This window comes from Uloborus diversus, chromosome 1 (genome assembly GCF_026930045.1).
Source record: "Uloborus diversus isolate 005 chromosome 1, Udiv.v.3.1, whole genome shotgun sequence".
Lineage (NCBI taxonomy): Eukaryota > Metazoa > Arthropoda > Arachnida > Araneae > Uloboridae > Uloborus > Uloborus diversus.
The window spans coordinates 175,319,945-175,334,858 of record NC_072731.1 but is presented as its reverse complement, the minus strand read 5'-3'; the positions used below and the strand labels follow the sequence as shown (position 1 = coordinate 175,334,858).

General features: G+C 32.3%; 1 protein-coding gene across 1 annotated transcript; it reads left to right on the top strand.

Annotated features, from left to right (window-relative positions):
• The first annotated feature begins 14,015 nt into the window (after positions 1-14,015).
• Positions 14,016-14,348, top strand: LOC129217256 (uncharacterized). Its single transcript, XM_054851531.1, has one exon. The coding sequence runs from the start codon at positions 14,016-14,018 to the stop codon at positions 14,346-14,348; it is 333 nt and encodes a 110-aa protein (XP_054707506.1).
• Positions 14,349-14,914: the final 566 nt, after the last annotated feature.

Below are 14,914 nucleotides of genomic sequence, written 5' to 3'. Positions count from 1 at the left end.
CTGTTTATGGTCAACACAAAGAATAAACTATTGCACAACTAGTTCCCACATTTTTCGTAGATGTCAAATGCATGTATAAAAACTACACGGGTGCGCCATATTAGGCTTCCGTCATATTGGGTGACCGTACTCTACTACATGAAAATAAAATCAATCCGAAGGATAAATAGCAAAAGGACAAATGTAAAAAATATACAAGACGTTAACTGAAAGAGATCGTTTGGCCTAAAATAGCTTAAAATTGTACAAAACGAATAGAGAGCAAATTTGACCAAAAAATGAAAACGAAAGGGACAAAAGTAAAATAGATGGAAAAAAACAACGAGAGAGCATCAGACCTGAAGAAAAAAAAAACACCACTTAAAAAAAGGTAAGAAGTTAAATTAAAAATGGAAAACGTTGAAATATTAAAAATGTTCATTCCAACAAAGATTTGTTAACAAAATGTAAATTGTTAATAAATCCTTTGAGGAAATTAAAATATTTTTTAAAAATAAAACGTTTATGACTAAAAAGGTTGTAATGAAATTCACATAAAAATAAATGTCGATTTTTTAGTTTCGAATATGAGTTAGCCATTTTATTGTTATTCCCGAGAAAAAAATGGCAGCAATGACAGGTGATTTGCTTATGCTCAACATGATTTTAATCCAAACATGAGACATTAACTGAATAACGAATATAATATAAAGTCTTATGTTAGTCATATATACGAGACATTTGATGCAAAATCTAGAGCTTTGAAAAATATTCATTTGTAGAACTACTAGCCCGTAATTTATGCCGTTTAAATGTGATAAAAGCAATGTATAATTCCAAAAATTTTAATGAAGTGTAAAAAAATACTTCGAATAATTAGTTAAATCAAAAACAGTTATGATTTATATAGTTTTGCAGAAAGTCAACCAGTAACGTAAAAAAATGGTAGATTTGTACAACAAAAGCAATGACGTGTGTTTCGATTAAATCGAAAAACGATATAAATAAAAATTGAACGGACTTTTACATATCTGAGAACAGAAGATTTATGTCATCATAACATTCGATGACGATATTTTCTTCTTTATTTGCAGGAGCAGCGTCAAAGATAAAAGTCGTTTAAAATGAAAAGGAAGTAATAAAATTTTTAATGTACAAATTTTTGCTTGCGTATTGCCTTGGTTTTCTAACTTTTTGTGTGCTTAATAATTGAAGCTAATTATAGAAAATAATGAACTAGAAAAATATTTTCCGTTGAACAAAACTATAATGATTATGAAGGGGAACTCTCGGAGAATATCTGTCGTTTACTTACCCTTGGAGCCGTTAAACAAATCATCAAAATTGAATCTGGCCCTCAGTTAAAATGTTTTTTCATTATAGTTTGTGTAGTAACGTGTAGTTTAAAATTAAATAAAACGTAAAATATATTTTATCTAGAAATTAATTACTTCTCAATTATTCGATTTTCCCCCCTTTATGCAGGAATAATATTTTTTGTAGGAAACCTAAAGAACATAAATCTTCAAATGACTTTGATACTTGCATTTTTTATCAAATGAATTTCGAAACTATTCCTATACAATGAACTTGGGATCAGAATTATAATTTCGATTAAACAAGCTATATATAATATGTTTTCCACAAACAAAGAAATAACTTCAGGAACATGTATCTATGAAGTGAACTTTAGAATTATATTTTCTATGAAATGAGCTGTGGAGTTTTCCAGCAAATAAATTTACGATTTAGTTTATTAAGTAAGAAGCTACATGATTCCGTGCTCAAGAGAAATGTGTGGTTCATAAATTTCATTTCGAGATTCACTGTAGTTGGACCAAAGCTAATTTGAAGCACTGTTAAGTCTACGAAGATCCTAATCACATCATACGTACGCTGCAAGGATTAGGTTTGGCCAACTACATATTTTTCATACGGAATGATAAAAAACGTATCGCAGCATTTAAAACTGAAAAGCTTGTTTTTTAAGAAACATGACTAAGGTACCCAGAAATGTTTTTTCTTAAAAGGGAAATTTTACAATTTTATGAATATGCTTAGTAAAATGTAAGTATGTATGCTTAGTAAATGTAAGTAAGTATTCTTAGTAATAAAAAAAATTAAAATTTTTGAACGGCTTGTGTTTATCTCTACTAATAATAAAGCTGAAAGTCTCTCTGTCTGGATATCTGGAGGATGTCTGGATGTCTGGATCTCTGTGACGCGCATAGCGGCTAGACCGTTCGGTCGATTTCATGAAATTTGGCGCAAAGTTTGTAGCATGGGGGTGTGCAGTGTGCACCTCGAAGCGATTTTTCGAAAATTCGATGTGGTTCTTTTTCTATTCCAATTTTAAGAACAAAACTATCATAAGATAGACGAGTAAATTTCGAAATTATCATAACGTGGAACCGTAACATGGGCACAAGCCAATTGGCGAGATACGAAATTATCATAACGTGGAACCGTAACATGGGTACAAGCCAATTGGCGAGAAAATTCACCATACATTATTTGTAAGTATACAGGCGAACCAAAAGACCTTTTAATTTTTCTATTACGGGCAAAGCCGTGCGAGTACCACGAGTTACAAATAGAAACGAAAAGATTAAAAAGATGAATGGTGCCCCGAATTTCAATAGACACACTTGAAATTAGTAGAAAAAAGCTCACCTGTGCGAGAACTGCACCACTTTTCTATAATTGTAAAAGCTCCAATCGTATAAACACGCTTGAATAATTATAGGACATTCTCCGTATTTTTGCCTACAAATTTTGCAGGGCATAATAATTGCAGCTTTGATATTCTTTTAGTTTGCCAACTGTGATTTATTTTTAAAAAAAAAGCCAAATTGGCAAATATTTGCCTAGTATGGTAACCATTTTCAACACACTGATTTACTAATCGCGTGGTTATCATGATTACTTTGCTCGGCTGGTCATTGTTGTTTTTTCACTCATGGTGACTAACTTGATCGCCCCTCTATATTTTTTTCAGATGTGCTCAAGTTTCTTGCATTTCTTTCTTTTATTTTTTACTCTTTGCTTTCAGAAAACGGTACTGTCCCGATCAAAACGGGACCATATGGTTATCTTAGTCATGCCTAAAGTCAAGATTGAAGAGATACAGATAAAACTTGAAAAAAAAAAGAAAAAAAGAATTTTTAGAAGAATAACTGCCAAAAATGCAATACGTATGAAGAACAAAACTATAAATAGGGACAAAAATTATTTGCTAAAACTTTTTAAAACCAAAACACACTTCAGTTTTGTATATAAAAAAAAGTAAAAAAAAAAAAAAAAAAATTAAACCACTGTAATCTACTCTGATGAAATAATAAAATAGAGAACAAATGATATTCGAAATACTAAAGTGATTCAGAGTATCTTGGAGATAGTTTCTTTATTAACTTTACTAATCTTAAGAACTTCCCACATTGTATTTGAATAATATTGTTGTATTTGTATTTATAAAACAGAAATTCTCTAAATTTATTTTACTGTTATCCAAAAATCAGAAATACAAACTATAAAATCCATTTACAATGAATTATTAGCTCATTTTTAAGCTATATTGTCTTTAAGGCACTTTGCATATTACTGTTCAAGACTTCTATCATTTGTAATATTACGCATAATATAAAAACATAGGAAAAGAACTTTCAACGAGTTCAAAAATAGCGTCCAAATAATAACTTCAGAATTATTGAATGATGCAATGAGCTGTACAAACATTACCTTTTTTTTTTGCAAAATAAAGATAAAAAATTTTAGTTCAGATTTTTGGCAAGAGAGTGTAGCATTGGGTCTTTTTTTTCAATTGATTATACTAAAAGAAAAATTAAAGTGGCGCAAAGTTAACCGGCATGCCTCAAAGTTGCCCTAAATCACCGTACTGTTTTTGGCCATGCTCATCTAACCAAAACAACAGCAGTAAAATTTGTTCATTGTTGCATAGAAAGCAAAGATAAAAATAACACCCGATGCTCTTCAACTTCCAACTCTATAAAAAGATAATAAGTAAATAAATAAATAAATAATAAAATAAACAAAATACATAATAAATAAAGAAATAAAAATAAATAAAATAAGTAAACAAAAATAGATATATAAATAATAATATACAAATAAAAATATACAAATAAATAAAAATAAAAATAATAAATAAACAAAAATAAGTAGGGGAAAAGGGGGCTCATGTGAACACGGGGCACATGTGAACATGGTATGTTTTACTAAGATCACTTCAAGCAAAAATCTGGAAAAATTCTCAAATAAGGACAATACCAGTTGAGACTCTTGGACACACATTGAGATCAGTGAGCCATGTATTGTTTCTATGGTGGCAACTTTATTTTAGAAGGGGTTGAAAAAATTTAATCACTGTATCCTTCACGTGATACCATTTTGAAAACTAACTGTTAATATAAATCTAAGTATTTCGAACCATTGTATGAAAATTGAAGTAAATTTATGACAATGTTTAAATTTTTTTATTAAATTAGAAATTCATTATTTTTGCGAGTTAGCTCTGAAGTAGAGGATGGGTCACTTGTGAACACAACATCAAAGGGAACAAGGGAACAGTTTCCATAGCCGCTCTCCGTAATATTATTATTAGTGTAGGGTATTTTAAGTGTTAAAAAATGTGTAAATATTTATAATTATTATTTTCCTATAATCAGTTAGTAAATTTATTGTTATTTGTTGTTAATACTATTAAATATGTATTTATTTATGTTTATAATTTTTATGTTTTAACTTTTTAAATGTTACTAAATAGTGGATCAATAATTTAGTGTTATAATTATAATACTCACAAAGTAATAAAATGGAAATAAAAAGACACAAATTATTTTCATATAATTAAAAATTTGTTCAAAATCATTTTAAAATACATCGTCAAACAATAGATGAATCTATGTATATAGACTAACTCTTACATAATAAAAAATTATTTGTATTATGTAGTCATGTAAGTATTTTCTAGTTTATTCAGTTTTCAGAACAGGCTACGAGACTTTAGAATTTGACAGTGAGCAGCTATATACATCGGAAAAAATATTTTCTTAGTGGAACAATTATTGTACAATTGAAACAGGGTATTACAGGATTAGTAGTACAGGTTACAAGTATATCTTTCATATTGAAGACTTTTCCTTTAAAATATGATACTTTTACATGTGAACAACTGCAAACATTTTTTTAAAAATACCATTGAGTAAAGAAATATACAGTGGCTCCCAAAAGTGTTCGTACACCTACGACTTTAAATGAAATAGGACAATATCCATTGGTTAGAATTAATATTTCGGAATAGGTAATTAATTGAAAGATCCATGATGAATTTTCAACAAAACTACATGATTTTTCTTTTTAATATTAAAGCTTAATTTTTTAAAGATCAAAAAACCAAGAAGTGCCTGAAATTTTATCTCACAAAAGTCTTCGTACACTATAAAAATGTATATAAATCTAACTTTTTATTGAGTTATTATTTAGTAGAATGTCGTGCAATATCAGCAACACCTTTTAAACGTCTGGGAATAGATTTCATCCTTTTTTTTTTTATTTTTTTGCATAATTTCTGAGCAAGTGTTTAACCACACTTCGAGTTTTACTGTTTCTAGCTCTATTTTCGTTTCACAGCCGTATTTTCGTAATCTAGCCTTCAGATATCTCTAAACATGTTACATTAAGTTCAAATCTGGAAATTGAAGGCGTATTTTCTAAACTTTAGGACAATTTTTGAGGCATTAGACGCAAACTTTGAAAACCGTGTGGTTCAATTCCGTAGAATAAAATTGTTTCCGCTAACCAAATTTTTGGCTAAGAGTGTAAAATTGGTTTTTGAAATATTTAAACCAACAGCATGATTCATTATTTCATCAAAAAATTCCAAACTACCAAGTCCTGATGCTGATATGCACCCTCACACAAGAGCACCTTTACCGTCCTGATTAACTGGTCCAACTAAATTCTTAAGATTAAGTCCCTAATTAATTTTCTTCTATTTGCAATTATACAAAAATTTAACCAAAAATGTTGAATTTATATTTATTTGTAAGTAAGATGTTATTTCAAAGCGTTTTGAGATTATTTATCATTGATTTTGAGACAAAACGCGTAAGCTTTCTGTTCTTCGCACGGCCAAGAAAATTTCCGCGGGAAGAGATTCCAATTAATCCAGCTAATCAGAGAACTTGGGAAATAATTTTAGGTGAAAATTAAATTGTCATTTAACTACACAGGAACTTTTACAGCACTTAAATGTGTATTTTTCATAAGTTTATTTTCTGTAAATCTCTGATCACGCTTTGTCAACTTTGCCGGTTGAATTTTTCTTACCTTGTTTTCGGTACGATTCTTTTCTTCAAAGCGTTTTATCAAGCACTTTACTACAGATTGGAATAAATTAACTAATTTAGAGACATTTCAAACCAATTTACCGCTACTGTGAGGAACAAATTCAAATTTCGAATGGTGTTTAGTGTCTTACGAATACCAGCCATTTTAAAGTAACAAGTACAACATTAATGAATAATTAAGCAAAAAATAAAGCTAAAAGACTTTTGAGGGTCAACACAATGCAAAAATAATAAAAAACGACATATGATAATTTTAATCATAAGCTTATTTGAATATGTTTGAGTGTGCGATGACTTTTGTGACGTATTATTTCTATGTCTCTTCGTGTTTTGACCAATTTCAAAAAGAAGATCGTCAATATTTTGAAAAAAAAAAATACAGGGTTTTATTTAGAACAAGTGTGGTACCCGCACGGCTTTGCCCGTGATAGAAAATTAAAAGGTCTTTTGGTTCGCCTGTATATTTACAAATGATGTATGGTGAATTTTCTCGCCAACTAACTTGCGCCCATGTTATGGTTCCACGTTATGATAATTTCGTAATTTACTCGTCAATCTTATGATATTTTTGTTCTTAAAATTGGAATAGAAAAAGAACCACATCTAATTTTCGAAAAATCACTTCGAGTTGCACACCCTCATGCTACAAACTAATTTTGTGCCAAATTTCATGAAAATGGCCAAACGGTCTAGGCGCTATGCGCGTCACAGAGGTCCTGACAGACAGAGATCCGACAGAGAGAGATCCTGACAGACAGAGAGACTTTCAGCTTCATTATTAGTAAAGATGACATAGGAATGATGTAAAAAAATATTGGACTTCATATCCGAATTCAGTTTCACGTTATTTTGGTTTTACTAATAAATTTAAAAGTGTACGAACACTTTTGGGAGCCACTGTATACATTTTTTAATCTGCAAAAAATCCATGGCACAAAGAAAAGTTCATTCAATCATGGAGAGATTTTTGCTTTGAGAAATTAATATTTTTTGAAAAATAAAGAAATGAAAAACAAAAATGTTAACATGTGCCTCCTTTTGCCCTAAGTAAAAATAAAGTAAAAAAAAAATAATAATAAAAAAAAAGACCTGTGACCCACTTCCCCCAGTCAACTCTAATTTCAATTCTGAAACTTTGAATTCAAATTATGTTTTTCGCAATCACGAGTTGCGACAAGACCCTACTCATTACAGTTATTGTTTCTAGAAACGGCTCTCTCCCCCCTCAAGCATGTCCCTCCTCCTGGGTGTGTATAGTTGAGTGTGTGTGTGTGTGTGTGTGTGTGTGTGTGTATGCTTGCGTGTGTGCACGTAAGTGACTGTATGTGTGTAAAGGCACGCGCGCATGTGTGAGTGTGTATGTGTATGAGCATGCGTGTGTAGGACATGGACGCCACCACCCAGCAGAAGTAGATTCTGGGGGACAGTGCTCAGGACCAGAGGAACCGCGCCGGTGGGCGGCGGTGCTGCAGAGGCTCCTGGTCCAAGATGAAAAAGGAACCACAACATCAAGGACGGTCAAGTGAGAACAATAATCAATCGTGATTGCTCAAATAAAATTAAGAAATACAAATTTAAAATAGTGAATAAGTAAATACATAAATGAATATTTAATACAAAAAATAAGTAACTAAAAATTAGAAATCTTTACTAATAATAAAGCTGAAAGTCTCCCTGTCCGGATCTATGTGACATGCATAGCGCCTAGACCGTTTGGCCGATTTTCATGAAATTTGGCACAGAATTAATTTGTAGCATGGGGGTGTGCAACTCAAAGCGATTTTAAAAAACAATTGATTTTGTTTTTTTTTTCTATTCTAGTTTTAAGAACATTTTCCCGAGCAAAATTATCATAAGATGGACGAGTAAACTAATAAGTTATCATAACGTGGAACCGTAACATGGGCAAGCAAATTGACGAGAAGCTCATCATACATTATTCGTAAATATACAGGCGAACCAAAAGACATTTTAATTTTCTACTACGGGCAAAGCCGTGTGGGTGCTATATACTAGAAATAAATAAATAAACAAATAAATAAAATAATAAAAAAAGAAAGAAAGAAAAATTCATAATACTTAAATAATTGTGGGCAAGGAGATTTAAGCCTAGTTTCTAGCTATCATGTTTAACGTTCTAAAACTCCCTTTCTCTTCTATTCATTTTCTTGAAAATATGCTGTCTTAGTTATTACCCGCTAAGCATTTTCTCTCCTTGGCAACGTTAAGCGGAACCGACATATTCCCGCCAAGAAATTCAATACCGTTGTTCTGGTTTTGTATTCCCAACTAGCGCAATTTCCCCTGATTTGAGTCTTTTCTCCACGCTTAAGTCTGACATTTCTCTTCCAAAGTAACTTCTTTTCTGGAAAAAGGAATCGAAACTTGTCGCCCGAGAGAAAATAGGAGAGGCACAAACATCAATAGAGCTTATTATCTGAGTTACGACTTTCTAGTCTCTGGGACATGGTTTCTTTGCGGGAATATTGAATTGAAATAATTTCTGTAATGTTTGAGGGCAAAAGAACGATTTTTTTCGCGACTGAATTTATGTTTTTGACTTGTTAAATGTCTTATTTTATGACTCGAGTTTTATTTTTCAACCAAGCCAGCACAACGCTTGCGCAGGTGTGTAAGGAAAGAAGGGGGCACATGTGCAACTTTTTTTTTCGTTTCTTAATTTCTCAGAATATATTATCAATTTATCACAGAAAAAGGGTCTCCATGATTGAATAGTCTTTTTTTTGTGCCTTAATTTTTTTTCAGGTTTTTAAAAATAATATTTCTTTACTTTATGGAATTTTTAAAAAATGTCTTCAATTTTTCGCATGTACCCCTGTAGGGGGGTACATGTGAACAAGCTTGGGGCACAAGTGAACGCGATTGAAAAATGCAGGAAGAGCATTATATTTTTAGGAAAAACTCGTTATAACGAAGCATATAAGTATATATCAACTATATTGAAAGGTTTGTAACCTATACTTTGTCAGTTTGACTTGTTAAGTAACTGTCATTTTGAAAATATTTTTTCCGAATTGTATAACTCTGCTCACCGTCAAATTTTAAAGTTGCATATTCTAATCACTGGATCGACAAAACATAATCTTATAAGACTTAACAATTCAAAGAATGTTTTATTATGTAAAGTTTATTCTTGTTGTATAGTGCGTTTAAGCTTCATACAGAGTATGATGATGAATTTCAAAACTATTCTAAACTTCAGTTTTTAGTTAAAGGAAAATATTTTATCTTTGTTTTTCTTGCAAATATTATGTATGGCTAAATTTTTGGCCATTTATTTAGTAATTAAAGAATTTAAAAAATAATTAAATAAATAATTAATCATTATGTAATAATAATTTAAAAGAAATTTACAAACTGATTGCAGCAAAATAATAATTATAAATATTTACATGTGTTTGTTTCGAGAATGCCCAGAGGTACAGGCAAAAATCCTACTACCCTATATGCGTCTTTTCAGGGTTGCTATTGGCCCTAAATACGTTTTATAGAGAAAAAAAGGCGACCACATATTGCTGTCCTGACTGAGGACTATCTGGAAATCGAAGATATTCATCGAATTGGTTAGCCAGACAATTCTCCTGACCTTAACTCCATTGAACATGCTTGGGATGCTTTTGAGAGGGCAGTTGCGATACGCCAACCCCCACCCAGTGCCATTTCGGAGTTAAAAACTGCTTCGGTGGAAGAGTGAGAGGGTCTTCCACAAGCACTCCCTAGCTCTCTTATTAACAGCATGCATATTAGTTGTGCATACTGTCTATCTCTCACAGGTGACTACACACCATACTAGAGGCGGTCACACACCATACAATCCTCACTTTTATTGCTATCTTTCATCTTGAAAATCAGTACACATTGGTTTGTTGGCAATAACTCTTGCCAATGAATGGCACTTTAATTTTTGCTATGCACACACTATCGTCATACTATAAGTTATATCCATACCAAATTTCATTTATTTTTATTCAGTTCTTCTCGAGATATTTCGGAAAATGCCTTCCATCTCTTAATTTTGTCCACGAGTGTAGCTATAAATTAGGAAAGAAGAAAAAAAAAACACAATACAAACGAAACACAAAAGGATTTATCCAAAAATAACACGCAAAAGACTGAATCACTCGCAGCTGAAGCTCTTCTAGACAATTGGAGGAGGTGTATCGCGCATTGTACCACTGACCTGCGTAAATTTAGAAAGACTTTTTAACAAAATGAGTTCCAGGCTTACAGACAGTGCAACAGATGCGTAATGTTCTTTACTATTATTGATTTTTATTATGACATTTGTTCCTTTTTCATATCTGTTCACTATACGTTTTCAAAAATAGTACAATTTTTGTACATAATTATAAAATATAGCAACGAAACAATATGTTTTCAAACATTTTTTGAGAAATTTCAAATACTTGTAAATCGGTACCACGTTTTAAAAGTACCGAATACCGGTATTGACCGCACAGTCAAGCAGACAAAGAAGGAAAAAAAAACAGCAGAAGTCATCATACCGTAAAAGAAAACATTAAAACAAAACATAAAAAAAAAGAAAAGAAAAATTAAAAAATCATACTGGGGTTTGTCCATTTTGTCTATTTCAGCTACAAAGTTCAAAAAACCAGTACCATACGTTTCTGTTTTGACGAAAAATCAGAAAATATTAATAATATTTAAGAAACAATTATTTTTTATTTCCTTTTACAAAAATGGAAGTATTGTATCCACAAAAAAATTTTCACTCAAAAATCGACCTTAATTTCCATTTTGCTCACCCCCGAATGAATGTTGAATTTTTTTTTTTTCGACTCGACCACACGTGGATAACAGCCTAAGAACATATAGACTCGCGAAATATCCATTTTGACGATTCCCGAGTTAGTTACAGCGAGTTTTCTCGTGACGTCTGTATGTACGTATGTATGTATGTGCGTATATGCTTATGTGCGGATGTGCGCAAGTATGTCGCAAAACTCAATAACGGTATGTCTTAGAAAGTTGAAATTTGGTACGTAAAATCCTAGTGAGGTGTAGTTGTGCACCTCCTCTTTTGGTGGCATTCGAGTGTTTCTGAGGGGGTCTTTTGCCCCTTTATGAATGGAAATCATTGTTAATTTCGATGTAAACTCAAATGTTGTTATAATTTGGCGGACACATGGCGATATATTGCCAGTCTTTTGGTCGCCAAGTTTTGTCGCCAACTTGGCGACAAATTTGGCGTTTTTTTTAATTTTTTAAATCTGGTTTCAATTTGGCCATTGTTGGCGATATTTAGAGAGTAAACTATTGAAACATTAAAATTACCAATAATGAAAAAATGACATTAAATTGAAGTAAAAGGAAGTCATGTGAGACACACATCAACTCGTTTTCTAAAACTATGTCAACATGATGGTGAAATGCTGCGTTTTGTTCCATGGGTCTATATTTGCGCTTTTTTGATTTTACGAAAAATTAAATCTCAAAATAAGTAAATACATTACTTGATTTTAAAAACACAAGAACAAAAATCCAAAACACTGTTGAAGGAAATTCCTCCAGATTTTTTAAATTCACTTTTATTACTAGATTATAAAAATGCTTATTTTTTCTTCTAAAACAGCAAATAAATTAAGTTTTCGCAGAATATTTTAAACTGAGGTAAGAATCTTAAGTGGATTATAACTTAACATGATGAAGAAAAAAGTTAATACGGACCGTATGTCACTTTTAATGGTTGAAGATGACAAAAAATAGCTTCGTAATTAATTACACTTCATATAGTTCAATGAAAGCCGAGATTGTTACCTAATAAGACTTTATCTGCTTTTTTAGTGTTGTCTTCGTTAATTATGGTTCGTTTCTTTTAAATAATATTAGAGATAATGATTTTGCTTATGTAAGAAGGTTGAGAAGAAAGTGCGAAAAATACCTATCTTTTCAAAACTGGTTTTAGATAATGAAAAAGTTCGTGTTTAAAGTTGAGGAAATTGCATTAGAAGTGTAGTATACACAAAGGGGTCGTTTCCGAAATTTTAAAAGTATTTTTTCTGAAAAAGCATGCGTAAAAACATAGGATATGACCATTTTTCCAATAATTTGAAAAATTTTAATATTTAAAAAATATATATTCGGTGCGGAGATTCAATTTTATTTTTTACCTTTCTGCACATGATGACATCACGAATGATGAAATGCCTTTCACCATTAAAGCTGACCGCAGTATTTAATTCACACGTTTACTCACATGCGCTGGCAACAATACGGTTCATAGCAAGCGTACAGGGCAATATTTAATTAGCTTCTGAATAATCATAACGTGGAAATGCAGTAGACAGCAAACGTACGCGTTCAGCTCGCCGATGGAATACGCGCCAAAGTGCATCACTTGTGATGTCATAAAAACCGCGCCTTGTTTGAAAAATCGGATATTAAAAAAAATAATTCAAAATAAACCTTTTGAAAATAAAATATTTTCCTCGCTCCATGTATTTTTTTTTTTTTTGCTCATTCTATCAACTTCAGTGACTAAAAGTTGTACTTTTGACTAACGGAAACAACCTCATTGTGCGAGCCTTTTGAAAGAGAGATGTTACGTTTTATGAGCAAAAATCTTTTAAACTTACATAATGGTTACATTCAATGCACCAAATAGCTTGGTTATCACATCCAGAGACTGTAGTTTCTTTTTTTTGTTATGGACTTAGCAATCTGGAACAGTGAATAACTGAGGTGATGCGGATGTCATGGCATTGAAGCTGAGAGTGTCAACAAACTGGTAATTAAAGTAAATTTATTTCACCAGTAAGAGTTCACAGCCATGTGGCGGTTCAACCCGTAGATTGAAGGAAAAGCTTAAGCATTAAGCAGTAAGTTGCCACCCTTAAACCAGGGGCAAGATGCATGGATGAGATCATAACATAGACGAAACTGCAGTCTTTGGATGCGATAACCGGGCTGTTGGTGTATTACATGTAGTTCCGTCTCACCCCTGGCTAAAGGGTGGTAACTTACTGCTTAATTGCACTATGATCGTTGGAAAAATACTGCAGAATTTGTTATTCTCCAACTTTACAATATTATTAAATTAACAAATGTCAACATTTGTTTTACATATTAAAGTTCTAAATTAAATATCGAAGTATAAAGGGATAAGTTCAAAGTTTGTGTTGAACTATTGTTTATATTCAGATATTTTCAGTTCTAAAGTCATCTGTCAAGACTTTTTTTAAGTATAAAAATTATACTGACGTCACTAGTTTTTTTTTTTTTTCCAAAATGTAATGACTTTCCTAATAATGTCAGATCTATGAATTTTTAAGGCAGTTTGTTTGAAGTTAATCGTATGTAAATAATTAAACTTCAGCAAAAGATGTACGCTGGATGACGGGAAGAAACGATAAGAAGAAAAAAAAAAGATCAATATACATACAGAAACTTTTATAAGGTAACCAATACAGTTCTTGCCGTTTTTACTTTGCCATTCAAAGAAGTGATAATAGATTTTAAAATTCATGTGTCACTTAATTACGGCAGCTGTCGGGTATGTAAATAAATGTATCGCGTGTTTTTAATACCTGTCGGGTGAGATTAGCTCTAGCGGGACCCGTACAGTAGGATAGCAAAATGGAAGTGTCAAAGGAGATGTTTCGGTGTTAATTGCTTTATGATTTTAAAATGGGTTTTTCAGCAGCTGTATCAACTCATCGAATATGTCAAGCGTTTAGGGATAGTGCTGTAAGTGAACAAACAGCAAGACACTGGTTCCAAAAATTCAGTCCTGGAGCTTTGTCTCTTTGTCATGATTCTCATATTGGACGACCACCAACCTTGGAAAATGAAGTACTGGATTCTGTCATCAACGAGGACAGTAGCCTAACATGTGGTGAACTTGCAAGACAATTTCAAGATTCTGATAAAACAATAATACTTCATCTGCATCGCTTAGGTAAATCCTACATGCGAAGTAATCAGTTTTCGCACGAGCCGTTAGAAATTCACAAGAACTAACGAGTGAAAGCCTATATGTCGTTGCTTTCTCGGCACTGTAGTGCACTGGAGTGATTTCTAGTGGTGAAAAGTGGGTCCTGTATGACACTCCCAAGCGGTCCAACCATTTGTTGTCATCACAGGTCACTGCCACTTACACCGCATGGCCACCTATGCACCTACACAAAATCATGCTTTGTTTATGGTGGACTAGTCGCCAAGTTGTTAAGTATGAGCTGCTTCCAGCGTCCCAAACCATCACTGTGGCGATGTAATCAGAGCAATTGCAACGTGTACAACAAGCATTGCAAACGAAAGAGCTATCACTGGTGAATCACAAAGGAGTACTCATCCCGCATGATAACTAAAAACCGTATTTTACACGAGTGGCCATAGATACCATTTGGCGACTTGGTAGAGAGACTTTGTGCCATTCCTTTGTAATCAACTGATCTTGCGACTACAAATTACCACATCTTTCAATCCCTGTGCATTTCTATTTGGGAAAATCCTTCACGACAGAAGTAGATCTGCGCAAAGCACTATGGATTCTTAGCATCCAATACACCCGAATTTGACCGCAAAAG

Coding starts and splice junctions, on each gene's coding strand:
- LOC129217256 (XM_054851531.1), top strand. CDS start 14,016: ATGGGTTTTTCAGCAGCTGTATCAACTCATCGAATATGTCAAGCGTTT.